At 39.7% G+C, this 27,294-nt stretch overlaps 1 protein-coding gene across 3 annotated transcripts in view; it reads left to right on the top strand.

Moving 5' to 3' along the window:
- The first annotated feature begins 1,199 nt into the window (after positions 1 to 1,199).
- Positions 1,200 to 27,294, top strand: part of med13a (mediator complex subunit 13a) — a 65,336-nt gene continuing 39,241 nt past the window's right edge. For 2 of the 3 annotated variants that reach the window (XM_042008053.1, XM_042008051.1), the window contains exons 1-3: positions 1,200 to 1,819; positions 8,357 to 8,591; positions 18,417 to 18,585. In XM_042008053.1, the coding sequence (XP_041863987.1) occupies positions 1,754 to 1,819; positions 8,357 to 8,591; positions 18,417 to 18,585 (470 nt within the window). In that variant the 5' untranslated portion in view covers positions 1,200 to 1,753. The remainder of the gene's footprint in view (positions 1,820 to 8,356; positions 8,592 to 18,416; positions 18,586 to 27,294) is intronic. The other variant, XM_042008052.1, reaches the window with a different exon arrangement.

The following is a 27,294-nucleotide window of genomic DNA, read 5'->3' as shown; positions in this document are numbered from 1 at the left end:
TTATATTCAGACGGTTCATTTATTTTACAATGAATGTAATGTGGATATTTATTTATATATTTATTGGAGTTCCACATTCTTGCCATCCAATCATGTGTCTCAAAAATTAATTATAAAATCATTCGCAATTGTCTAATTTCTGCACTTTTCAGAATAATAAATGTTTGATTTTACTACAGTGTTTGTGTTTATGAAAAATATTCTGGTAATTTCTTGTCAAATGAGCGAATTTTATTTTAATAAGTTGAAACAAAGGACGCATCTGTGCACCTTGCATGCACGTTTCAGTTGCAAGTGCAACATTACATGCGCTAGGTGGTGCACTGTGAAAGTGAGCAAGTTTATAAGGTTTGATCATTAGTAACAAAATCTGTTGCTCAATAGCGCCACTTGCGCTGGCCCAGTGGCAATACCCATCAGTCTTGTGTTATTACAGCCCTCATGACCACGACAGTGTCAAGGTACCGATACTTAAAGACGGAAGTCGTCATCAAGGTTGTCAAAATAAAGATGCCTTCTTAAAGTACACATTTTCTTGTTAACCTTTCCCTTTCTTTTTTTTCTGATTAATTTCACCTCAGGAAAATAAATTACTGTATGCTACATCAATATCTGTATAAGCATTTATAACTTTGCAAACAAGCTGCCATACATTAATAGAAAGAAAATATGACTAAAACCAGCTTGTCCTGTAGTATAGTAGGGAAATTACATGCTGTTAAAAAATGTGTTTTTAATATAAAATGAACATACAGTTTCAATACTCAGAAGGAGAAGGAACAACGTTTAGTTGACATTAAGTCTTGAGGAGGGAAAAAATAAAAAGAATATATATATATATATATATATATATATATAAATTGTAAAAATCTATTTCCTTTATAGAAACTTTGTGTCCCGTCCTGCAGCACAGACTATAAAAATGATTTGCATGCATAAATACTTACACAAAATCAAATTCAAGGTTTAGATTCATATATCCAATAGAAAAAAACACTGATGTACAAAAAAGTAGTGGATAACAATTCTAACATATTTTAGGTTAAACCTACTCACAGCACGTGCTCATGTTTCGTGTCAGTTAAAATAATGCAAACCTTTACATTTCCGGATGTGTAGCCGGCTGGATGAAGCGTGTCTGTGGAACTACGGCTAGCTTGACCAAACTGAGACCACGAACGAGCCAATAGGCTGTGGAAGGCAGAGTTGTCCCTGTGGCCGCCATTAAAGAAAGGAATCCATGAATTCAAATGGAAACCAACAGGAACCGAGACTGAAATAATGATCGAAATAATCGTTAAAACGTAGGCCGGTGCCAGATTTCGAGAGGTTGTAACAGGATGTATTTCATTTTTGAGCTAAAATTTGCGATGGAAGAATGAGACAGGACGTTTTTATTTTTTTATTTTTTTAAGCGGAGACCGTTTTAGGGCTAAGGGGGAGGGGGAGAGTTGCTTCTTTGCTCTCCTTTTCTTTTTGTTTTATGAACATTTTACTCTTCTTTGAATTTGGTTTTACTGTGTACTTTAGAGATGTCGACATAGAGACCACACAGTCTCTTTTGTCCGCTTTTAGCTGCGGCGGAGGAAACTGCAGTCGGAAGGTTGTTGAATTAACTATCCTCCAGCCAAATGTTACAAAAAATATTTCTTGTTGATTAAGCTTGCACATCACAGAAAACACAAATCCGCGAATTGTTCTTTATTTCCCGGGAAGTGAAACGATGGAGAGTTGGATCTTACAGTGAAGAAGGATGAGTTCTTGTTTTGTACCAAACGGGGCCAGCTTGGAGGATTGCCATTCCAATCTATTCTGTCTGGTAAGAGATTTAAAACTAAAGGAAAGCAGCCATTTTTAACTAGCTGAACGGGGGCTAAGCTAACGTTAGCCACAGAGGCATCAGTTGATAGTAGCTTAGCCAGGCTTAAGGCCCTGACAGGCTCACATTATTTTAGGACATGACATCCCACTTTGCTAATTTTAACTTATACTTTGATTTTTAACTCTTTGTCTTTTAGTTGTAATGGCACGTGCTGTGTGTCAGCTTCTTTTCTATCCATTTCGTAATGTGATATTCGCTAACTGAACACTGTGAGATTAACACTACTTGTTTTTAAAGCTTGATATTACTATATTTCCCGGGGAAAACACAACAATATATTGTCTTATAAAAGTGAAACAAATGTGTTTTTTATGGCTAGAAGCACGACTTTGTCCCAGTGGGTTGCAGTGGCACTTTTCTCTCTCTTATTTGCCTCTACACTTTGTTTATGATTAACTTACTATCTAGTTCTGGTGGCATGTCTACTGTTTGTTTACTTAAAGAGAGAGAGGAAAAATCAAGCGGTGACCCGTAAACTAAACACTTATTGCAATTCACTGAGCAGCTTCATGCCAGACTGGAAGACCTTTGTATAATTGCTGGTAGATACTGTTTTTGTTGAATGCTGACAACTCCTGAATGAGGACTGTCACCTCTCAGCTTGTCGATACAGCCAGTCAGCCACAGCTTTCCTCGATAGCTTTAATTAGTTGTTGTTGCAACAAGTAGTTTAGATAATTGTTTGCTATAGGGTTTAGTTGTAACTATGACTGGTTATGCATTATGGCACCACCTGTTCATTAGTGACTTAATCTCCTTGGACTTGATATTCTAGTATTCACACCAACTAGGGCACAGGCCCTAGGCTGTTTATGTAATCTGTGGCATTACAAACAAACAGGTAGCTATATATATGCAAGCTATACTGGGTCACTCTTAAAATCTTTTTCTTCATCATCATGTTACCGGTTGCGGCTGGTTAACATCACCCTAAATAGTTGTGGATGTCTTTCATCCCTCCTGGAGTGCCCAGCTCTTGTGTGAGAGAAATAATGTAATAAAATCATGGTGTGGTCTACGTTTTATTTTCTTTTTCTTCTTCTTCTTTTTTGAGCTACAACAGCAAATGAAGAAGTGCTGTTTCAGTGTACAGTCCATACTCTGGCCAGATAATCAAGAGCATAGTCAGTCTGTGTTTGTTGTTGCAGTTAATTGGCTTGTCAACAGGCTTAACTGGACTTGTTTTGTAGCCATGTAGTGTAATGCACTCCTCTCCAACGTCATGCTTCCACAGTCCTTAATCTGATGATGTGAAGTACTGAGGGCAACCCTTAGAAGAAGTTGTTTTTTCTTTCAGATAAAATGACCCTACCACAGTGCAGTGCAGTGACAAGATTATAAACATGTTGAGATTTTAGCTGTTGCAGTGTGATGAAGTGAGAATGGAAATGCATTAGTTGTAATGCTGATGACAAATGTAGTATAATAACAATATAGTGAAATACTACACTGCCTTAAGTGCAAAACTGTCAAAGCTTCCAAGCTGCACGCCCCCTTATAGGTAGCGTTTCACTGCAGAAAATTCCCATTCGTGGACTGTATGTGCTGAACTTGTAATTACAGTGTTTACGACAGCACTTGAAGGCAGCGCTGGCTACAGTGGACAGGCGAGATAGAGACTGGCCGTTGTGGTGCTGTGCCCGTCTGACTGACATTTTCCTGCACACTGAGACTAAGCATAACACCCCTGCTGTTATGACTCACTTACTGAACAGACTCCACTCTGTGGTTTTATAGAGAAAGAATGTGAACACATTGTGGTAGTTTTCTCCCCTTTCCTTCTCCTGTTGGTAGTCTCCTCTGGAGTATGATACTACTTGTTGCATACTTTTCTTTTTCTTTTGGCAAGTAGGTTTATTGGATTACTTATGTGTCAGTTCAATATATCTATACTTGCATTACTTTCCACCTTTTAAGCTGTTTTTAATGCATTTTCTATATAAAAAGTTTTAGTCATTGCATCTGTGATTTGCCAAATTGCAAGAGCTATGTGAGAACTAGCTCAAATGAAACTTAACAAATTTGCATTTTCTTCATCTAAAAATGCAAACACACACTTGCTAGTTTCATGCTTGCTTCATGACAGGACTGACTGGGGAAGAGAGGTTAATTACAGGTTTAAGAAATAGACTTGGTAGAAGAAGAGCATCTGTGGCATGATTTGAGCAGTTTCACCTGTTGTCTCATATCTTGAAAGACAGGAAGACAGCTGTTTGAACAGTGTCCCCCCCATACAAACCCAGAACCACAAGTTGTCAGAGGGAAGGTGAGCAGCTGGCAGAGGTCATAACCCCCTCCCTTAAAGTAGGCATCATCTCAGGAAAACTTCTAGCCTGTATCCAGTGGCCTTGGCTTTTGACTCCATTGCTAATGCAGGAGTGTGATTTTTGGCTTTGGCATAGGAAAGATAAAACTTCTCATTGCTTACCCTGCTGGGACCTTTTTATAAGCCATTGCTCACATACCTGAACATTACTAACACAGTTAAGAGAGGAGACTGTGTGTGTTCATTACATGTTTGGAGCACAATCATGCACGCAGCCTGGAAAGCTTGATTGTTGGAGGGTAAATACACAAAAATCCTTGGCACTCCTTTACATGCAGTCTGTAACAAATTTATTTAGAAAGGACAAACCTAACAATTGCAGAAGGCACATTTTCTCCTTGATAGAACAATCTGCCTCTAAGATATTGTTGATGGGGTGTACTGATGTGTGCAGTCTTTCATGGAAGAGCTGTTTTAGTCTTCTCTACTCAAACTTAATACAATGTTAGGACAATTTAGTTTAAAAGTGAGAATACAAAACCATAACGAGCACAGCGGTAACATCAAAAAGCGGAGATGCTAACTGTAACCGGAGCTGTCTTGACATTTGAATCACGTAATTTGACTCCAAGTAATTCGTGAATAATGTTGTGTTTTGTTCATCATGCCTATTTTAGTCATATTAATTTTAAAAGCATGTAAGATTGGACTTCATTATGCTTAATAGTTATTAAATGCAAGATGAACTTGTAGCACTCCAGCAATGACATTTGGTCCTATAACATTTGTAGAAAAATTGATTGCACGGCCATCATCATTAGGTAGATCCAATCTGAATCAGCAGTGCAAATACTGGGCTTCATTTTCAAACAAAAGATACTTTGAAGTCTTGCCAGAGGAAAAAAGCTGCACTGAAAGCGACTTAAGACAGGTTCTTCAAATTCACCCAAATAAGCTCAGCAGGTACAGTTGCTTGTGCTTAATAAGAGCTACTGTCTCAGAATAACTTTTCTCATTAATGCTGAAGTCTTGCTATATATTGAGTCAGACTAGACCAAAATGGAACAGAGCAATTCCTCCACAAAAAAAGTCAGTGTAGTCACTTTACAACTTTTATCGAGTTTCAGTGTGGGTCAGCCTCCTTCCTCTAAGCCTTGAGCTGAGTTGCTCATTCAGGTGTCTGGACTTGAGTTCAAATTTACTGTAATTACGAGGAGAAAAGATTGAATCTGAGTAATATACAGAGTAAAAAAGGGGGGAAAAAAGCACAATGAAGCTAGTGACTTTTGTCAACTTTACCATGCAGACAGTTATCAGCGCTGGAAAATATTTGCAGCACTTGCCTCTGCAGTGTAGAAGGGGTTGTGATGAAGCAAATTTTTATGAAACTGATACTTTTACACTTCTTACACTTGTGTATTTCTGCAGCTGTCATTGCAGCATAATTCAGAATTGAGTTGGCTGTTTCTGTTAATGATGAAGTCAGGTATGGCAGAGCAGTAAACAGTGCATTCACCGGGATTATTTGTTATAGATAAATGCTTCTGGACAATAACATAAAGCAATCAGTTACTTTTCTTATTTAATACCATTTTCAATAGAAGGAGCCATTCATAATTCATTTCTTAGCAGAAAAAACTGCAGTATAGATGTCTATGTCCTGATGTTATCAGAAACAACCATAAAAAAGGTCATGACTGGAACTGTAATGTAAGAGGAGAAGAGAAGCCTGCTGCTCCTGCAACTTAGCAGCACAGCAACAGCTGTAGCAGCAACATTAATCACTATTTTAGCTGTGACGGCTGCAACAGTGGCTAAATCTCAGCAATGAAGCAGGTCAAACTCTGCGTGCCCACAGGATTTGGTCAGCTGGTTCACTTTGCCTTGTATGTACAGTTGCCCTGCAAAGACTGGATAATTACAAGCAGCATTCCTGTTTTCTCTGAGCGCCATGTTATAAGTCGCCTGACAAAAGTCTGTTAATTAAACAACTTAACTTTCCTATGCATACTCTGTTTTTGTTTTTGCAAATGATCCAGGCAGCCCAGCACTGTTTGTGAGCTGAGGGTCTGTGGACTGAAAATGTACTTTCCTTTGTTAATTCTTGAGTAACTTAAGTTGTCAGTTGACTAACCTAATTAAACTTTCCAGTGGTTTTGACAGATTTCAACTACTTAATTGCAGTACTCAAATTTTATTTGGCCAAGAACAATTTGCATTGTTCTTTTCAGTGTAGCTTCAAATAAAGTGTTTGGTTTTAAACATTGAAATGCATGCGCAAGCTTTTCATTAACATTTAATGTCAAGCAATTACTCTAACTTGATTGACTTGTTGAATGTAGTTTAGATGTGATTTGTAATAACAGCAGTAATTAGTATTTCATTTAGCAACTAATTTTGGGAATAGAAAGTAATTTACATAAAATCAGTTTTAGGTATTTTACATGTGGAAGTGGGTCCAACAAAAAAAGAAATAGTAACTGAAACCTTATTTGAATAAGAGTCATGTTATTCAAACTTGAGTATCATAGCTTTCAGACAGCTTGATTCAGTGTGCTGCACATAATCATGTCAGTCAGTGTTTAATAAATGTGTACACGGTGGGAAGAACTGAGGCAAGCTGAAGGCCACTGAAAGACAAAACCTTTTTAGAAGATGAAATACACAATACCATTGAGGACTGGACATGGTCAGTAAGCTGATGAGGGGTGTTCACCTTCTAATTGCCTATCTGCGCTGCTGATGATCCGGTTTCACAGTTAACCGTTGTTTCCACCCTCCCTTTCCATTGTGTGCACAGATGTTTCTGAGCGAGGTGCAGGTGTAAAGTTGTGCTCCTCACACTCCTGCAGGAAAGAGCAGCCTAACTGCTACAGCTTTGCCGTTACACAGACTTTGCTCTGCTGTCTGAACCTCAGAGCTTCTTGTCAGCATTTGTTGCTGCTTTTTTGTTTATCAGGGAGGTGTTTTGATCATGGACTCTGACAGCTGCTTTGATTCATTACATTGAGACAAGAGTTTAATGCAAACTAAGCCTTTCTATAGTCAATATATTTACTTTGTTTTCCTTCTGTTGGTGATAGGTAGTTAATTTAAACCAATACTTTGTTTATTGATGGTGCATTATGCACTTTCTTGGATTAAAAAGGATCCAAGATAATTGAATAAATGTGGATTGGCAACTTGTTGTGCATATTTGCATTAACTGATGCCATATAATACCAATTTAACAGTCCACAACAATGTCCACCACCATTCCAACAAACACCACAAATCTAGCAGCTTATCCCTTGTCAGGCAAAAGGCTACTGCTTTGCCACAACTATGGGGAATCACTGGTTTCAGGTTCGGTGCCTTTGCACTTGAGTTAAGATATCCTTGGAATTGCTATGGATTAATTGGTTGAATATACAGGGGGAAGGCATGTTAACTCAGCCTGAATGAAATGGAGCTAAACGGCTGGAAAATAAACAGTCTGTTACCTCTGATTACTCGAAATCTCTACAGGGATAAACCAGGAAGCAAGATTGCTGGCAGGAATGTGTATATAAAGCATTGTGTGTCCTAATGTAGTTTGTTATGTGTATGTGCACGTTTAGATAGACACGAGTAATCTGTCGGCACCTAGTTGATAAGCAACAGTCGTACTAGCCAGCGGTGGAGCGTAACGTTCCCATTTTAACACTTAATAACCCTGTTTGTGATTTACTACCTATGAGGCTTTTTTCCTGTGTGACGTTTTCTCTATAAAAGCCAGACGGCATTTATAAAAAGGCAAAACACCCCCCCAGCACTCACCAGTAATGAGGATTAAGGTGCTGAGACTACATTTACCAGCATTAGCTTTTCAAATATGTTTTTCCAACATGTTCATGGTGATTTTGAAAGCACCTGAAGCTAGTACACAGTCCTTTCTGGAAACAAACAAATGTCCCAATTTATTAAGGAGCTTTTTCTTTTTTGTATTAACACACAGTGGTGCTCCATTTTTTTTTCACTTCTTTTCATCCTCCTATTTTCTCCTTTTCTTCTTTTTTGTTTTTATGTTTGTCTGCAAGGTTTCTGTGTAGAAGTAGTTGGAGGGTGAACTTCCTGATATGAGCTGATTAAAGCTACTTTTAACACTCAGCACAGTTTACGGAGAGGAATGGAGTACCACTGATTACTCACACTAACATTTTCTTCTCTGCTTCTCCTTACCCTTGCAGGCTGACTTGACGGGGATCAAATGGAAGAGGTTTGTGTGGCAGGGTCCCACCTCTGCTCCCATCCTCTTCCCGGTGACAGAGGAGGACCCAATCCTATGCAGCTTCAGTCGTTGCCTGAAGGCCGATGTGCTAAGCGTATGGCGGCGCAGCCAGCGGCAGGGCCGGAGGGAGCTTTGGCTCTTCTGGTGGGGGGACGACCCCAACTTTGCTGATCTCATCCACCACGAACTTACAGGTGAGGCATATATATGACATGTCATTTTGGATGAATTCATGTTTGTTTGTTTTTTAAGCTGTATTTATAGATTCTTTTTATAATACTTTCTCATTTCATGGAGGTCACGGTGAGTTATGGTGCAATGCCCAGGGTGCTTGTTGTGATTGTGTAATTGAGGTCAGTGAAACTGGGCAGTTTGGCAAAGATGTGGTTCCAAAGAGCAATTAATTTACCCTGTTACAAGAGTCCATCGTTACTTCAGCAAAACAGTGTGAACATGAAATTCACCTCAGCTGTGACCTTTTTTTCTTGTTAGATCCACCTAAGATAATATTTATGGAAAATAATGTTGGCTGTTAAGAGAGTGGAGATAGCAGCTTTTGTCAAAGAAACACTTGAACATAGATCACCCTGTCAGGATACGTTACTGATTGCACAGAGAAAAATTATTTCACTGCTTGATTGTGACTAGAGAGGTGTCCTGCAGGAGAGAACCATTGAGAGGAGTTGTTTTCTGTGTAATCTGATATCTCCCTAACACCCCTACGATTACCCTCTGCCAGCTGATTATGTAGCCAGGCAGACTGGTAATGCCAACATCTGCAGGGCATCTCCTTTCCTTGGAAACGCTTGGCATGATGTAGTGTTATTTTGGTCTGTGTGCTAGCAGGAGGGCTAACAAATCTAAACAGCACCTTAGATTTTAATCTGAAGCAGAATGAGTAAAGCTGAGGTCACATGTTACTGCTGTATGGAGCATGAACATGAAATGAAGGCATAAAAGACAGGGCTCAGTCCTATCACAACTTGAGTGAGAAGCACAGTATGCAAAAGCAGCCATGCAGAAAGGAAGCAAATGCATCTTAAACCCCTTCTCTCTCTCTCACACACACACACACACACACACTTTTTCTCCGTTTTCCTCTTGAGTAACAGTAGCATTTGCGGTAGGAGATGGAGAACGCTGTCTTTATGCATGGTCTCTGTCATGTAGATGGAACTTTAGAGGTTGAGCCAAACACAACCTGCCTGTGACCCTCCTACATTACGAGACATTGCGCCTAAAGTGGACTCAGAATGGGAGCTGAAGGGTACGATGGGCAGCTCGTTCAAGCCTAGCGGGTCCTAGTAATAACCTGGAGTGGTTGGTTCAGACCCTCTAATGGAGTGTGCTACATTTCTAGCAAGAGGGAGCGGTATGAAGAATCTATATTTGGAATTTGTTGGAGACGCTGCCATGTTCTCTCTGCTGCTTTGGGGGAGTTAAACCGTGATATCTTTAGTGTTTCAGGTGTTAGAAATTAGATAACTGAATGTTGATTTGAGGTGCACTTTTATTTTAACACCAAAAATGCATCATGTTTTGCAAGACTTGTGGTAGATTTGGTTCAAGGTGTGGTCTTCCTTCAGTTCTTGATAAACCTCTGATGCTTTGAATCTGTTTCGGTTTCAGCCTTGAATCCTGAGATTTTATTTGTTTTTAACATTTCATGCTCCCAGTCTTTCTTTGTGAAAAGATTTCAGATGTATTCTGCCTCCCTCTTGCTTGTGAACCACATCTCCCTTACCCTTCTTGAGACTCTTTCCCTCTCTGTGGTACCCCCTACGAACCAGTGCCAAGAAGATGCTAGTTCTATGCCAGTTAGAACTGAGTCAATCTTAGAAGCGCAGAAAAAAAAAAATCTGTTTATTAGATACTCCGTCAAAGTTATTTTTACCTTCTGTTGACGATTGGCTGGCATGGTCTCCTTTCCCTACTGACTTTGATGGATTGTCAGAACATCTGTCAACATGACTTACCTGTGCGTTCCACTCAAGAATGAAACAGTGTACTTTCTAAGGCAGGGGTGTCAAACTCCGGTCCTTGAGGGCCGGTATCCTGCAGGTTTTCATTGTTTCCCTGATCTAACACACCGGACTGAAGTTAATGGGTTATTGTGAAGATATTGACAAGATCCATTTGACTTTATTCAGGTGTGTTGGAGCGAGGAAGTAACTAAAACCTGCAGGATAGCGGCCCTTGAGGATTGCAGTTTGACACCCCGGTTCTAAGGTCTTAGATTTGTGATGGTTTTCTTTATCAAAACTGTTAACAAGTTGGATGTCACATAACTGCTGATAGATAAGTAAATGACGTGTTTGTCCCCCTAAGATGCAGGATGATTGATGGATTGTCAGCTGCATTTATGGACTCTTGTAGGTGTTCTGCCTCTGGAGGTGCAAGTTGACAAATACCTGCTAGTTTTTGCAAGGCATGCACTCAACTGTTGATGCCCTTTAATTTCCACAACTTGCCACTAGCTTGATAAGGTTTTTTGCCATTGGTCCTAGTGTCTGAGGAATTTAAGAAAGCTTTTCTTTTTCTTTTTTTTCAGCCTCTTTTTAGTGTTTAGTGCAATGTTGGTGGTAAACACGAAAATCCGCTCTTGTCCTTTCATTTCGGCAGCTGAAACGGCACTCACTCATTCCCCACACCCCTTTCCACCCTCATTAGATTAGCAGCCTGTGAAAGTCTTTTAATTTTGAGCAAGTGCCATTTGTGTGTACCAGCGTGCCAGTAATCCCCTCTCTCTGGGGAGATGAAGGGAGAAGGAGCGAGCTAGAGAGATGGGAGTAGTGAAGGGCAGAAAACTTGAGGGATCTTTTAACGTCAGGCTCTTAATCACCATTGAAGGAATGCAGGGGGAACAAACCGCCAAGCCCCTTCTATACACTGCTGGACAGGCCGCCCTGTTCGTGCTAACGCAATGAGAAAACCCAATTCTAATCTTCCCCTGGCCATGTGCAGAAATTATTCCCAACGAGCGAATGCCATCTCTGAATTAAGCACTGTGCCTCCCCATCTCACTGGTTGAATTTAGGCATGTATTCTTATGCAAATGCCATGTTCTGTTCATTGTCCTCGCTCATCAAAAGTCTCCTGACCAGGGGCATCTAACACGAAAGATAAATGGCTGCCTTTAGCTCCTCACTAGACTCATGGGTTTATTTATTTATTTAGCATTAAAAGTAAGTGCTGATATCTGTCTGAGGCGAATTCATCCATGTCACATTTTCCTTGGCTTCTTGTTTGCAGCCTGCAGTTCAAGTCCCACATGATCTTCCTTTCGTACTTTTAACACCACATTTTTCTCTTGGATCTCTTGATTTACTTTTCCCTCAGCTGAACATGCCTCTATGACTACATGACTACATTTACAGACAAATCGTAACATATCAGATGGAAATATTTTGGGACTCATGAGTGTTTTCATCTTGTGAGTGTGTGAAGGTCAAAAGGTAGAGACAGTCATCTACTGCCCAGAGCAAATTATCAATGCACCACCTCTACTCTGGTCATTGGAGTCCTCACATTTAGGGGTCGTCCCCACGACGTTGGACTGCAGCAAAACTGCAAAAGTATTTTAGCAAACCATCCTTTCATCCCCATGAAGCAGGGATTAGTCTCCATGAAACCGACAATGTCTGAAGCCAGGTACCAAGGTGGATCGGTTTGAGTCCTCCATCGTCTGCGGTACTGTGTGGACAGCGAAGCTGCACAACTCGAGGATATGACGTCAATGTAACGAACACGCGCCGATTCCCAATCCACCCTCCCTCAAGTTTTTTATGCTTCGTAGTCAAGCATTTTTTGAAGACGAAGCTCAACTTCTTCATTAGTCCAAAGAAATGTTTCTCTTTTGCTTCGCAGTGATTCCTCAGCCATCTTCTCTTCTCTGCTTCCCATCTGAACTTCCTGCAACATGCAGTGAGCTTTTATCTGTGCATGTGTTGTTTTGCTCTAGCTTTGGAGTATTACTCTTTATCGCCCCCCACAGCCTTGTTGTTTGTACTACAGCAGTGTCATAGGGATGTTGAAGACTTTCTCCTAGTTTTCGCCACCGTTTTCACATCTGAACCGGCTTCAGTGCCATGTGGACATGGCCTTATTCATCACAGTGTTTAAACTGATCTGTTGAGATTTTCTGAGGAATTGTGTTGGGGATAGGAGAGATCGTCCACCTGTTATACCAATTTGATGAACACATTGCTTGATATTTTTTGCTGTGATTGGGGAAGAAAAACTTAGTTAAGCAGCACTATGTAAGCTTGTTTTGACAGTGATCTTCTTAACTTTGTGGTCTTCGCCATTATCTAGTCATTTGTAGAGTTCTCCAAGCTTTGTCAAATCCCTAAATACTTTCTTCTGTTTCATGACTTTCCTCTATGCATTTGAATAAAGGATTAAATAAATGTAACCCCATCTTGCATTTGAAGGCAGAATATCCAGTTACAAACAGCATATTTCAGTCGTGTTTGAGGGGTATGCTGGCTGAAAGTTTCACTTTCTTACAGTTTAGCCTGGTTTTCCTCTTTTCTTAGAAAATCTAGAAAAGTATTGAACTGCCTTCAAATCAACAAGAGATGCAGTTTGAAGATGAACATGTTTGATGACAGGACATATACTTGCATATATCATCGCTGAGATCACAAGTAGCCCTCAGTGGTGTGTTTCAGGAGATGTTTTTATTCTGTGTCAAAAACACTTAAAAGATAAACCAGATTAGGACTTTTCTTTTGGGTCATTTCTTTGCATGAGTGAGACCAAGACAACCAGACTTCTTTTAGCTCTTTTGCACTAATTATCAGCAAACCTGTGGTGAAAGATGACAGGTGTGTTTCTTGCTCCCCAGTTAGTTAATGCCTAAACATATCCAGTAAAGTAAGCAACTTCTGAATCTAAACTGAAACTGTCACAGATCAAACTCCCGCAAATGAAGATTCAGAGGAGCAAATTTATATTGGTTTGAAAATATCTCAGAAGACTGATTTTATTGGTTGTGTGGCATGTTGAAATGGTACACATGGTTCCTTTTTAGTGTAAACTTTTTAACAAATGATTTTTAAAACATCAGCTGTGTTTAATTTAGTAAATTATGTTTATTTGGCTGGTTCTGCAACTATGCAGCCATTCACTTTGTTAGTCAGCCTAAAATACATCACCACAATTTTTTTCTTTTTCACTCCTTCTATTATACATCTAGGAAAAGTTTGTACCCCGTTTTAAAGTTAAACGGAAATCCAAGCTCATATTAGAATACATGAGTTTTAAATTCATCTGTTATGTAGATGTCTGACACTGCACTCATAGTCCCATTTTACAGATTGTAACAGCATATGTGGTCTCCTGACTAGTGACAGAAGTGATGACACATGACGACTGTGGTACAGATTCAGTCCTGTGATTATATAACGCCCGTTGTAAGCACTGTAGCCCAGCAGATGCCTCAGGCAAGGATTCAGAAAGGAGAACTGCCACTCATTGTTTAGAGTTTCCAAATTTTATTGACTTGGACAACCTGTGAAAGTCAAACAGAATTTTAAAATTCTCCACACTGTAGCTGTAAACATGAACCAAGTGCGTCCAGAAGCTTCAAAGACCTGAGGTTCGTTTGTCCCTTTCATTGTATTTGTGAGGCTGTGAATGTGCATTAAAGACAATTCAATACACTTGGTTAATCTTAGCTCAGGATCTTTTCCTTCAAAGATGGCTCTGAAGTTCAGTGTGTAATGTAGAGATTGATGAATAAATAAATGACAACCAGCTCTTGGGAGGAAAAAGTGGAAGAGGCCAAGGGCTTTTGTGCTTGGGGATCAATTTTCCAGGGCTAATCTCCAGCCTGTGAACCACCCTCCGTTTTCCTCTTTTCCTCCTGCTCCATCTCCCTCTTCCGCTCTCTCTGATGGATCTCCATTGGCTGGCATAGCACAGGGATTCGGCCATGCAAGGAAGTTGGCCCCTGGGTGTAGTCTCTCTCTCTCTGTTCTCTCTCTCCTTCGTCTCTGTATCTCTTTCTTTCCCTTTCTGCTCAAGAAATATTCATTAATTAGTAATGGAGACTTTACAGAGTCCTCTCTCTCTTTCCTTGCAGATAAGGAGGAATGGGAGGATGAAGTAGAAGAGAGGAGAAAACCTTTTGGCCAGACTTGGTAGAATCCCCCTGAGCACAGTTGATCACAAGGCATTAATCTCACTGTTTAATGACTGACTGCTGCTCTAATTGCGTATACACAGATGAGCAACTGTGAAGAGAGGCACCTCTAAAGAAAAATCTCCCTAAATTTTTTTAAAGAATTAAAAAATTTTTCCAAAGTTTACATGTCTATAAAAAATCTCTGTGGCATCTTTTTATTGTCTGTATAGTAAGGTTATTGAAAGGCGTTTGCTTTGTTTCCATGTTGTAGATGAGAGAATTTTTATAGAGCTGCTGTGCTCCTGTGTAAGCGTTCTTATAAAGGTCAGCTCATCTGGGTCTGCCTCACAGGAGGCAGAGACATGAAAGTGTCCCAACCATCATCTGAGCCCATAAATCTTTGTCTAAATGAGGCCACTCATCTTTGGCCCCTTGCACTGCCCACTTCCCACCATTTACCACCCTCCTACCACATGTACATACTCAGATCTGAAGCAGGCTGGAATTTTAGACATCCAGTACAGCAGGTTAAAATAAAAATAGTCCAATTTCTGTTTCCACGTGTGAGGATTTGTCTCCTTGCCTCAGAAAATGATAAATATATTGTTTCATGGATGGGTTGATTTTAAATGAAAACATGAAGTTAGTATTTTAAGTGACCCATGTTATTTAGAAAGCTCAGTGAGTATTTCTGTGGCTTTTTGCTATTTAACACCTAAGCTGTGACCCCTGCATTGGTGAATGGCAATAACTTTCCGTGGCTCAAGTGACAGTGCTCTGTTAAATAGACAATATAGGATCAGATTTTTTCTTATAGGAGTGTAAAGTAGTTACCTATTTAGACAATCCTCATAAGCTGCTGCATGGTGAGATGCTTGATGTGGATTAACGTTAATGCGAGCTAAGGCTGCCGTTGTTGCTTTTGTCCCAAAGAAGGCTGATGACTGCTCCTCAGGGACTTGTGCAGACAAGAGCAATAAGGTTAGCAAACATGTTCAGGGATTCAGGTTTTTAAAGTGTTTTTGAGTTAGCATTATTCTTTTTCCCCTGAGACCACTCTGCAGTTATTAGCCTGTGGCTGGGCAGAAGTGTGCCATTTGGAGAACCCATTAAAAACTGCAAAGTTGCATCTGCCTTGGAGCCATGCTCGATTTTAGTTTTTTTCTAGTTTTTCTATTAAATCTTTATAGATACTGTATATACTGTAAATTCTAAGTGAATGTCATTGATCAATGTGGGAACTAATGTTTGCTTTTGACTGAAACGTGTGAAGTAGGGAGTGTTGCAGCAAGCCTTGCACAGTGAACATGAGGTCGTTGGGAGCATTTGATGTAAACCAGACGCCTGTTTTAGGGCTTCTTGTTGCTTAAGGGAGGGTGACAGGGAGGACCACGTACGGGGTAAATGTGGTCTGGAAAAGGAAAAGGAGCTGATGTAAACGAAGGAAGGTTTCTTCTCAGGTTATGCAGAAGCCACAGAGGATTTAAGGAGGACAGGAGCTTTAATTGCTATTTTTTTCTTGTTTTATATATGAGCTATGGTTGCTCTCCCTGTTTTCCCATCTGTTTAACATTATCAGATGCACTGATATGTCTCTTGCACCATAGAATTGAGCCAATCCACCTCCTCTTTTTCTTAATGTACCATGAGTGCCCAAGAGTGCTAAGTTTCTTTGCATGTTGACTTTTTGACCTTTTGCCTGCGATGTCTCAAAGACATGTCACACCAGCTGCTAAATCATTCAACTCAGGTTTATTAAAATATCTTGACCCCTGTGCATGCTGTTTTCACCCACGATTTCTAGAAAATTTAATGGCTTTTTGTACTGTTGTCTTTAATTCTGTAAATTCTTAATGTGGAAATTGCTGTTTTCCTTCCCCTTTCCTGCCTGTCCTCTGCTTTTCTGTCTTCCTGATCTTATCCCTCAAGACAACTTTGCACCTGATGAATTAGTGTGTTTCTCTCAAAATTGTTGGGCACATACCTCCCTGTTTCTTGGCAGCTAGCCTGAGGTTGTTTTTCCTTTGGCTTGATGTAATGGTTTAAAGGCTAGTTAAAGCTGCTCTGTCGACAAGGGTTGTGGCACTTGGAAGAGAGCGGAATGGGGCTACGTACACTGTTGCTTTTTACATTAAAATAACATTTTTTTGTTCAGATTTTTCCATCAGATATTTTGTACTCTCTTAACATATATTTGTTTAAACTCGGGGAAAAGCATGACAACTTCCTGCATTATTTTAACAAGGTTTTCATACCTACCAATAAGACGCAGAGCCTATAAAACTTCTTAAAGAGGGAAACCAGTGCGATTTCCTGCGTAGAAAGCTATGCAATCGTCTAGCCCATCAGCTACCTTTCCATTTCAACAGCAAGCCAAGAGTTCACTTAATGATTCAATAAAATTTGGATTAAGTCACTTCTGGGCTTGCTTGTGCCTACTTGGCATGCGGCAGACTGACACGAATGGTGGGCCACACTCTGCATTTATTTGTTTGTGCTCATGCAGAGACGGCACACTTGGGAAGATGTTTGCTGCAGACCTGACTGAAAGGAGCTTAAGTGCTGTAAGATGTGAGCAGTGGCTGTTAATGAGATTAGACTAGCATCCAGGCCAGTGCAGAATGTGATTCAGAAAGCAAGTTTGATACAGGTCTAATGGCACAGTTCTTTATCCCAAGCAGCTAGGTTAGACTTTGGTGAGTGACTTGTTTTGTTTTTGGTGTGATGCATGAACCAAATATTTACAGTATAAAGAGAATACAGGACTGCAAGTAAGACCTGAATTTTGACTGTCTTGGTACGTCAAACAGACAAGTACCAAGACAAGTTAATGCAGCATACTTTCGCAGCAAATTATAGGATCAGTGAACATTGAGTCATTGTGCAAAAATTCACTATTTGTTGACTAAATGATTATTTAGTTATGCATTATCTCTGCTCCTGTTCATTTTTAAATGCATCACCTGGGTGTTTTCTATTAGTGAAAGAGACTGAGATAGAAGGACAGGGAAAATCCACATGGGGGTTTTTATCACATCAGATATGTTATCATGCCCAGTTTTATTCAAAGAATACACTTGGAGTCTGAGTAGCACCACAAAGCTCCTGAACTTGCACACAAATTTCTGTTGCCTGTTGCCTACGTGAATAATTTCATTTGCAGATGTTTTTTTTTTACACTGTTTAACTCTGCGTGCTTAGAAGCAGAAAGCATTTAAAACCTCCTCAGCCTAAAAGCAGGCAGCAGTAGGTTTCGATTTAACATGTGTCTGAGTGAACACACTCGTTTTCATTTACATGGGCTACTTACCAACTTCTTCTCATGCCATGTTAGATTTGTTGCTTTGCATTTTAGGAAGTGTACAGTTTCTGCATTAGTGTTTTGAATGCCGGACTCATCAGATTGCAAGACAGCAACGTTTTCTTTAATTCTTCTACAGAGATGCATCTAAAGAATTCGATTAGTGGTTAGATGAACTCACAACTACATCTGTGTTTTTTAACACACTTTGTCAGGCTTAAATTTCAGTATTTTACACTGAATTTGGAAACCGCTCAATAAATTAAATATTCATGTTTAGTTAATATGATTTAACGCCTTTTTTTGGGTAACTTTTAAACATGGTAATGAGAGTAACGGGTTACAGTGCAGTGTGACAATAAGTTTAGCATGAAACCTGACCATGTGCAAGAGTATTTTCTGGTGCATTTCTTCAAGACAAAAGCAACATTTAGCTCTTTTTGCTGCAGCTGTTTTTTGTGATCTGAAGATTGAGGAGGTTTGTCTGAGAGTTCTTTGTGGTTGTTCAGAAATTATACCAAGACCTGTCAAAGCTTTACTATCCACTCACCAAGTTTTTTTTAACTTCTCTGTTTTCTTCATTTCCAGCTGAGGATGATGGTCTGTGGGAACACGGCCTTTCCTACGAGTGTCGCACTCTGCTGTTCAAAGCTATCCACAACTTGCTGGAGCGTTGCCTCATGAATCGCAGCTTTGTTCGCATCGGAAAGTGGTTTGTGAAACCCTACGAGAAGGATGAGAAACCCATCAACAAGAGGTACGCTGGCACCACTTGTTCTGTGTAGCCGTCCATATTTTCTCTTCCTTATGGCAAAGAAATGCACTGATAAAAAGCCATGTTGTTGGACTGTGGTGTACCCTGGTGCAGCTAAGGTGCTGAGCAATTCCCCACCAGATACACTGGGTTACATTCAAATGCTTTATTTGTTGTGTTGGCATTTAAACACACATCCGGCATCTGCTCTCTCTGGCCATTTTTTAACATATAATTTCAATTGATTGTTTTTGGTTCGGGCAAATAGTGATTGTGTCATGGATTTCCTTATTTCTAAAAACATCCTGTTGTTTATTTTGTCCTTTAAAAAAACACAACAAAATATAACGTGAACATACAGTAGTGGTGGACAAAAAGCAGTTAAACAAAAATTTGTCTGCCAAACGAAATACTGCACTCATGTAAATACCACGTACATTCACTGATTGTGAAGTGTAATGTTACACGGCTCATCTGAGGTAAATCAGCTGCATCAGACGTTAACATTAATGTCTTGATTAGTCTGTCGAAGCAGTTGCATTTAGTCTTTCACACTTAGATCACTTTTCTATTAATGTTATTTACGGCTCTCTACTGATATACACGTGACAGTTATGGATAGGGCTTCTACCAAGTTAACCATTTCAACAACATAGGACAGTTGGTCACGACATGCCATACATCACCAACATATCACAACTCATAGCATCACAGCAAGTACAGAGGTTGTAAAACACATCGCTCTTTAAGCTCACTGAACAGTAGCTGTTGTATAGAACTGACTGGAAGACTGTATTTGCACCACGAAAATAAGCATAGTTGTTGCAAACACACTGTCCTTGCTTTCATTATGGTGTGTTAGATGAAAAAATGCAGGACATTTCAAAACACTACGAATCCTTTTGAGACTTTTCTGATAACTTCAGTTTCAAATTTATTTCTGCAGCACTTTTCAGGCTGAAGTGCAGCTTTGTGATTAACATTACAAGACGCAAAATAAAATGAGAATATGAACAATAGAAATGTAACTGCAGCAGTTAAGACTTGTGCCATGTTGAAAAAAGCTAAAGTACTAAATGTCGGACCTAGTGCAGCTACACTGCAAACTGTTAGATAAAAGCCCGAGGGTCCTTATTCAGATGCTGTGCCAACACTCTACCGTCCAATTAGAGGCAGGCAGTGCGTGTCTGAAAGGGGTTTATGAATCTGTTTTTAGAATGGATATAAACATAAGCTGCCACAGTATCTATTATTCTGTGAAATTAACTGTGACCGGACAGTTTATTGACATAAGTGGTAGCGATATAGAGGCTTTGTTTATCTGCTAAATATTGCTAAAATGTTATGCAGAGTGAGCATAAAGCAGTTCAGCAAGTCAGACTTTAATCTCAGATTTAATCAGGTTCAGGTTTTACTTTTTATCCAGGAACTGTTGAAAAGCTGACAACAAAACACTTTTGCAGATTGTCTTTAATTGAAAATGACTCGGTCAGGTCCCAGAACGTTCGTTTTATTCTAAAGTGATCTGCTCCCTATATTGTGCAAATAAAAATGGTTGCTGTGTATCCAAGTTTATTTAACATAAAAGCAGGCGGAAGAATCTTTTATCCCTGTGCGACAGCTCAGTTGGATGAAAATAACAGTTGCCTGCCTTAGTACAACTGGAAAGAGGTGTTTGTGATTTAAGTGTTTCTTGACAGTGAGTTGTGATGATATAGGCTACTTTGTGGTGTGAACCATCCTGTGGCTTATGTGTAAATTTGACTGGCATGTCTCCATTCATGGTTAAATCACACTGCTAACTGGGAGACTTCCAATATGTTTATTCATCCCAGCATGCTCAATTATAGATGTCAATAACAGCTGCTGGCCGCTGTTGATTCATAATGTGTGCTCAGCGGTTATATTCTGGACCTCTTGCTTTGTAGTTCACTTTTCAGTTTGTTTTTAATTTGGGTACCAATGGATGTTTTTGATATGTTATTAAATGAAGACATGCAAAGGATTGTGAAAGGTCTTTTTATGATGTTGTCGTCTGCCTCATTCCCTTCTTCCAACTGAGGCATCGTCCTCTTCCTCGCTATGTGCTGCGCTAGATTTCTTGCCATCAGTGTCGGGGGTTTATTGGTTACAGATGGAGCATGCTGGTAGTTTTTTCACCGTCTCTTTACTCCTACTTTACCTCACATGGACAGATCAGAAGAGCATGGTTTTAGATTATAACTAGAAAATGAGAATTGACATGTGAGGTGTTGATCACACTGCAGGGTGGTGTTGGATAAGGAAAATGAATGGCTAGAATCATATAGGTTTGTTTTTCAGCCAGTGAACTTTTGCATGTGGGTGAGTCAGTGTGCGGTTGTTTTTGGCTTGTTTTGTGCTGTTGCCAGATTTCCCAGTCCCAGCTCATTGTAGAGGCCACACTGGGACATAGAGTTGTGCATGTGCATACGTTTGCTGATGAGTTGTGTTATTATGGGTTAAAATGGTAAAAACTTGTTTTTGTTTGCCATCTTTGTCATTAAGGTGTGGAGTGGCATAGGTACCAGGTTTACTGCAGACTCTTTAGTGGCATCACATCCAAAAACAATGACAAGCAGCTTAAATGATAATTATAAGTTATTATTTGTATGATCAAATGATAGATAGATTAGATTGGGTCACTAAGCTGTGCACATGCATTTTTTCCTTATTTTTCCCAAAGCTTTATTCCCTGTTTAACCTTTTATGCTGATTACAGAGGGCCCCAGTCAAGGGGGAGGAAAAACAAAACAAAACAAAGGTCTTTTCCTCTGCTCTGGAATTCACTGGCCACCCTCTGTCTGTGTGTCTGGTTCTCTCCCTGAGTCTCTTCTCTCTTACTCCACCCTTCCCTCCATCCCCCTCTACTGTCACAGAGCAGACTGGGCAGGTTATAAATAGTGGTGCAACCACCCTGAATCTGTTGTTGTCAAGGATGTTTTTCCCTCTCTCCTCTCGTATGATCTGCTATTCCACAACCACGCTGGGATTTCAACAATCAAAACGCGCTAAACTGCAACGGAAAATTCCCTTTTGTCTTTCTGTGTGTGTCATTTATGGCTCAAGTAATGCTGCTCTTTGTTTTTGTTTGACTACATAATGCTGAACACAGAGATCATTCGTGCCAGAAAGCCTTTGGGGAAGTCAGATGAGGGTGTGTAAAAATGGATGAGCTGCATGTAGGGACCTGGTAGCAGTGGATGAATTAGTTTAACCATGAACTTTCACCCTCAACTCATGTAAAACCAGAATTGGTTTCCTTTTTTTTTCTAAATATATTATATAGTCTAAATTTTCTGATGTAATTTGTTCTGATATCTACCCTCAAAGCCAACATTCCTATATATCCATCTTTAGTTGCTTTAGAGCAATGGTTTAATTGGAAGGCAAAGGCTAATTTAATTGTATAGCACATTTCATGTACAAGACAATTCAAAGTGCTTTACATAAAACATTACAGCAGGGTGCAGAAAGTAATACAAGTGCATTAAAAAAAAGATGCAATTAAAAAAAAAAAAAAAAACTAGTCCATGCAGCAGAGAACAGGTGGGTCTTTAACTTGGATTTAAATAAACTGAGTGTTTCAGCTGATCTGAGGCTTTCTGGGAGTTTGTTCCAGACATGTGGAGCATAGAAGCTGAATGCAGCTTCTCCATGTCTGGTTCTGACTCTGGAACTGATAAGAAACTGGATCCAGATGACCTGAGGGTTCTGGTAGGTTCATACTGGGTCAAGAGGTCACTGATGTATTTTGGTCCTAAACTATTCAGATCTGTCTAGACCAGCAGCAGAACTTTAAAGACCTGGACTGATGTGGTTCACTTTCTTGGTCTTAGTGAGGACTTGAGAAGCAGAGTTCTGAATAAGCTGCAGGTGTCTGACTTTTTTCTTTTTAAGTGAAGCCCCTCTCTTTTTGTCTCATAATTAACTTCACACTGGTTTCTGTTTACCACTCTTACACAGCTTTTCTCCTCCTTTCATTCTTTGAAGTTAACATAATTTAGTTTGTCAGCACCTTGTTCACCTTTCATTGACGAGCAAGTCAGAGCCTATATAGAATTACCTTGTTCCCTAAACCACAAGTCAGTTTGCAAAATAATACGCACTCATAAATACTAAGTACTCATATATTGTTTTGCATTGCTTTTTAATTTAATATGACCTTTTTTTCTATGCACAATTTTGTGGATCATGGAAAGAATGACATCTAATCTGGGATTCCAATACAGTTACTGAAAGACTGTTTACCAGTATGGCTTTCAGTATTTCATCTTGAGATAGTAAAATGTCATTAAAGAAGATGTTGATGTTGGAAGAAAATGTCAACATGCAGCTTACAGTTTTGAATCTGCATATTCTCTGCAATTCCATATCAGTGTAGAGCCACAAGTTTTAGTTATATTCATAACTGATTGTGTGGATTATACTTTAGAGCTCAGCAAATTTGTCTTATGTAAATTCTGAAAATGGGGAATAATTTCTTGTGTGTTTCTCTGCTGTCTTAAGGTGTTTTTTTTTCTTCTTTTTTGTCAGTTTGTCAAATGAGTCATTTCCTGTTTGTATGTGTTTCTTTTCTTTCTTGGAAGAAAAGAGAACATTTGACAACTTTAAACCAAAAACTATCATAGGCAAAAATTATGAAAGGATTTAAAAGAAGGTAAATTAGTAAAAAAAAAAAACACAGATGTTAAACAGCTAAACAAGAAACACTAAAAGAAGATTGTTTTTGAGTGTGCAGCTAAAATATGTCTGCAGATGGAAAACATTGGACCCCCCCACCCCCACCCCACGCTTCTTCGATTATCATGCAACTACTGTGCAGCATCCAAAGTCATCATTTGGTGGAAGCTGTAGTCGGAGTGCCTCGACACCAGACCTCAGTCTGTGCTGAGATGCTTACATCATCACCCCTTCCGTATTTCTTATTTTAACCTGATGCATGTAGTAAACCGTACACAGTAAACAAAATAATCAGGATTGGAAAGCATTGAATTTAATAAAACACCCAGGCTCTTGTCTTTTTTCATAGCAAGATATAATAATGAATGGACATAAGATTCCTCAAGATTCTTTTGTTTTTATATATATATATAATATTATTTTAAGATTGTTAGAAGTCTATTTTAAAACACTTTTAACATACTTGGACGTTTTTCTTTATTTAAGCCAATACATGGTCAGAGCCTTTGTTTTTGTGTCACTACAGCTTCCAGTAATTTCTTTGTCTGGAGGATAGGCTGCTCTAAGTTATGCTGCATGTTAGTTTTCTGTGAGCCTTCCTGTGCTAGGTAGACTGCCTTCAGGAGACAGAGACAGAGTGGGAGAGAACACAAGCAAGGAGGGAGTGAAGGAGCAAGCAAGGGAGAGCTCCTTTTGGTTGTCATGGCAGCAGGGAAATGCACCCTGGGATCGTGTGTTTCCAAGGTGAAGCAGGATGCTTATGGTCTATTGGTCAGCTTTGGGCAGACCAACTCGTTGACTTGCTCCTAATTGGCTGCATTAGAGAAAATTCAGAGCAACATTAAATCCTGCCTGCTTTGATGTTCCAGTTTGATCAGGACAAAAAGGGATGAGAGTGTTTTATCTGCTTGGCAAGCGTTGTGGATTTAAAAGCAGCATTTACAGAGATCTATAATGTATTCCAACTGCTCTGCAATAAGGCAAGCCTTAGATTGCTGCTCCAGTGTATTTAAATAAATGTGTGTTTTGATGTTGATTTGTATATTAACAAATCAAGCCGTTATGGAATAAGGCCACTTTGCCACAACTTGTGTTACAAGAGTGACTGAAAATGAATGAAAACTTGTTCACAAATATGCCTGTATAATTATATGCAGATGTCTGTTTTTTTAACAAAACAAAGGGCCATGTGGATGTGCTTGTTCTTCCTCTATTGTTTGGCCCAGTGTTGGGAGGTGAGTGGCTGGTGGCTGAAGGAAGCGAGAGCAGCACTCTGATAAGTAGGACAGTGCAGGATAAAGGGCCACTGCCTCCAGTCTGGGCCTAAAGTGCTAAATTTATCCCACCCCCCTGCTCCCAACACAACACAAACACACAGGGAGGCAGGCACACAAACATGCTCGTCAAGAATTGGCATGCAAAGCCAGTCCACATTGAAGACAGTCACAGAGTTGGCACACAAGTTAGTTTTTTTTTTTTAAATAAGAGCTACTGGTGGTAGGCACATGTAAAAATCAGGAGAAACTGCCTACACAAGAAGTATGCATACAGACTAGTCACACTCATATAAACATACAGGACAACTCAGCACCTCCCAAATACCCTGCTCCCACCTCTCACACCACCACCCTCTGTCCTTGCTTATACCTCATCAGTCCCTCCAGCAACAGGACCTCTAGGGAGACTGGGCTGCAGGACCATGTGACCTGGCACTATGGACATATCATGTTTCTGGAGAGATCCTGTCCAAAAGATAAATATGGCTCGTAAAGGAAAAGCTTTTTTTTTTTCCTTTAAGGTTTGTGGATTTAAATGCAGCATCCATGAACTATACCAATTATGTGTATGTTATTATATTTCTTGTTTCATTATTTAAATTTAAAGCAAATTCCTTATTGCCACTGATTCTGCTATTTTTAGTTCTATACCCAAATGTAAACATCAGCAACCAAGCATTTCTTGTTTGTATATAATTGTAATGATTTAAATAATATGTACATGATAAGCTAATGCCTTAGAAAAACAAGCAATCATCTCCTTGAGGTAAAGGACCAAGACGTACTGCCTTATGGCCCATTTAGCGTATAGCAATGCAATGAAACTTGTAGCACCTTATGAGACTATTCACTCATTTCTGCTCCTGATTGCCTTCCGCCTTTGCTCTGCCAGTTAGAGACCCTCGGAGAGCAAAGAATTAATCTCCTATTACCAAGGTTAATAGACATTATTTATTCATTTTTTATGCATTGCAGCTCTTGGGAAACCCATTTTGGTGTCAGCAGTGAAATACAAGGGGTACCGGCAGGGACAGATTTCCTTCTTTATTGACGGACTTAGTTTTACCTAGGTTTTTTTCTTTTTTTTTTCCAACCACCCCGCCTCCTCAGCCGCTGTACCCTACATTCCTCCCATTCCTCTTATCTTCCCATATGACCAGAGGCTGTGGCAGAACGCAGGGCCAAGCGAAAGTAGTCGTCATAGCTAATCTGTCAGGCGTCACTTCCTTCTTGTCTTTCCCTCCCTCCCTCTATGTCCTTTTCTAAGAAACTGCAATTCCTGTGATAGCGTGTTTTAATCCAGAGGTTCAGACAGATGGTTGTATTTAAAGCTCATCTCTTGTGTGTGTGTGTGTGTGTGTGTGTGTGTGTGTGTGTGTGTGTGTGTGTGTGTGTGTGTGTGTCTTCATTCCTCCTTTAATGCTGTAGAATGCAGCAAAATATCCAAAGAAACTATTAAAACCATTTTAAAAGCACAGAAGTTTTCAACAGCTTAACATGGTTAACAACTTTAATTAAATAAACCCTCAGTATGAATGAGGAACAACAAAGGAAAGTTGTCCTTTCTAAAATGGCGTGGAGAACAGAATTATTTGTGTGCGTGACCTGTAAAAGGCTGACTAATTGCCCATGCAACTCATATAACTTAGGTCATGAAAATGGGATGACTCAGGCTTTTAAACAGACATTAAATAGTTTTTGTTTTACACACTAACACTTGTTTTTACAGTTAGAAATATCTGATATTATAGCATGTTCTCGATTACATGCTTTGAGAATTGCACACAGTCATATACACAGATGCTGCCACATAGTTGGATTCTGTTTCTGTGACCATGAAAATGAGCACAAATGGTGAAAATATGTTGAAGGAAGAGCAGAGGTATGTGCCTGTGATTGTGGCCTTTTTTTGTGACGACAGGTGCACAAGTGGAGCCCTGGTGTGCATGCTCATGTGTCCATTTGTGTGTGGTGGGAGCAGGACTTGCTGTCGAGGGTTATGTCACAATCATCCTGATTTGGCTCCGGCTGTATCTGTATGCGGTTATGATCCACTTGCAGTGGATCGGATTTCTCCTCTTTTTATGGACATGCTGTTCCATCTCATCCTATTTCTCTTTCCCTTCCAAGTTTAATCTGACGTATATAAAGAAGCTCATCCTCTTCTCCATTTGTGGCAGAGAAATCAATTCAAAGTAAAAGAGCTCTGCATGTGTGAAAGCGCTGGGCTTAAGAGTTTTAGTTGAGTGTTTTCCCAGCATTCAGTCTCCTGTATAAACCATGCACTAGAGCTTTGGCTGGTATGTGTCTCCACGCCTTGTGTGTTTTTTGTGGGTTTGTATCATTTTGGCAGGAGACGGTGCTGTTGTTTCCCAGTGGTCAGGTGGCTAGACAGTAGGGAAGATTATATCACCCTGGAAATGTGTCCTCTGATTCACTGCTGTTTACCACCCCATAGCGCCTTCTTTCCCCCTTTTATTTGTTTTTGTTTCACAAAAACACATGAAAATAAAAAAAAAATTCAATATTTCCCTTAGTTATTTCTGTGATGTAGAGAATCGTGGAAACTAAACAGTGTTGCTGTTATTCATGAAAGTCACCTTCTCGCCCGTTCCAAGAAAAAGCTTTAACAGCGGATTTTCTTAGCAAGTCTCATTCACATCACCAACCTTAGCTAAAGTGATTCATGCAGTCATGCTGTGTCTTATTACTGTAAGTTTAATTTCCAGAAACT

The sequence above is a fragment of the Melanotaenia boesemani genome, chromosome 15, assembly GCF_017639745.1.
Source record: "Melanotaenia boesemani isolate fMelBoe1 chromosome 15, fMelBoe1.pri, whole genome shotgun sequence".
In the NCBI taxonomy this organism is placed as follows: Eukaryota; Metazoa; Chordata; class Actinopteri; order Atheriniformes; family Melanotaeniidae; genus Melanotaenia; species Melanotaenia boesemani.
Note: the sequence above shows the minus strand (reverse complement) of the source record. Positions and strands in the feature narration are given on the sequence as shown.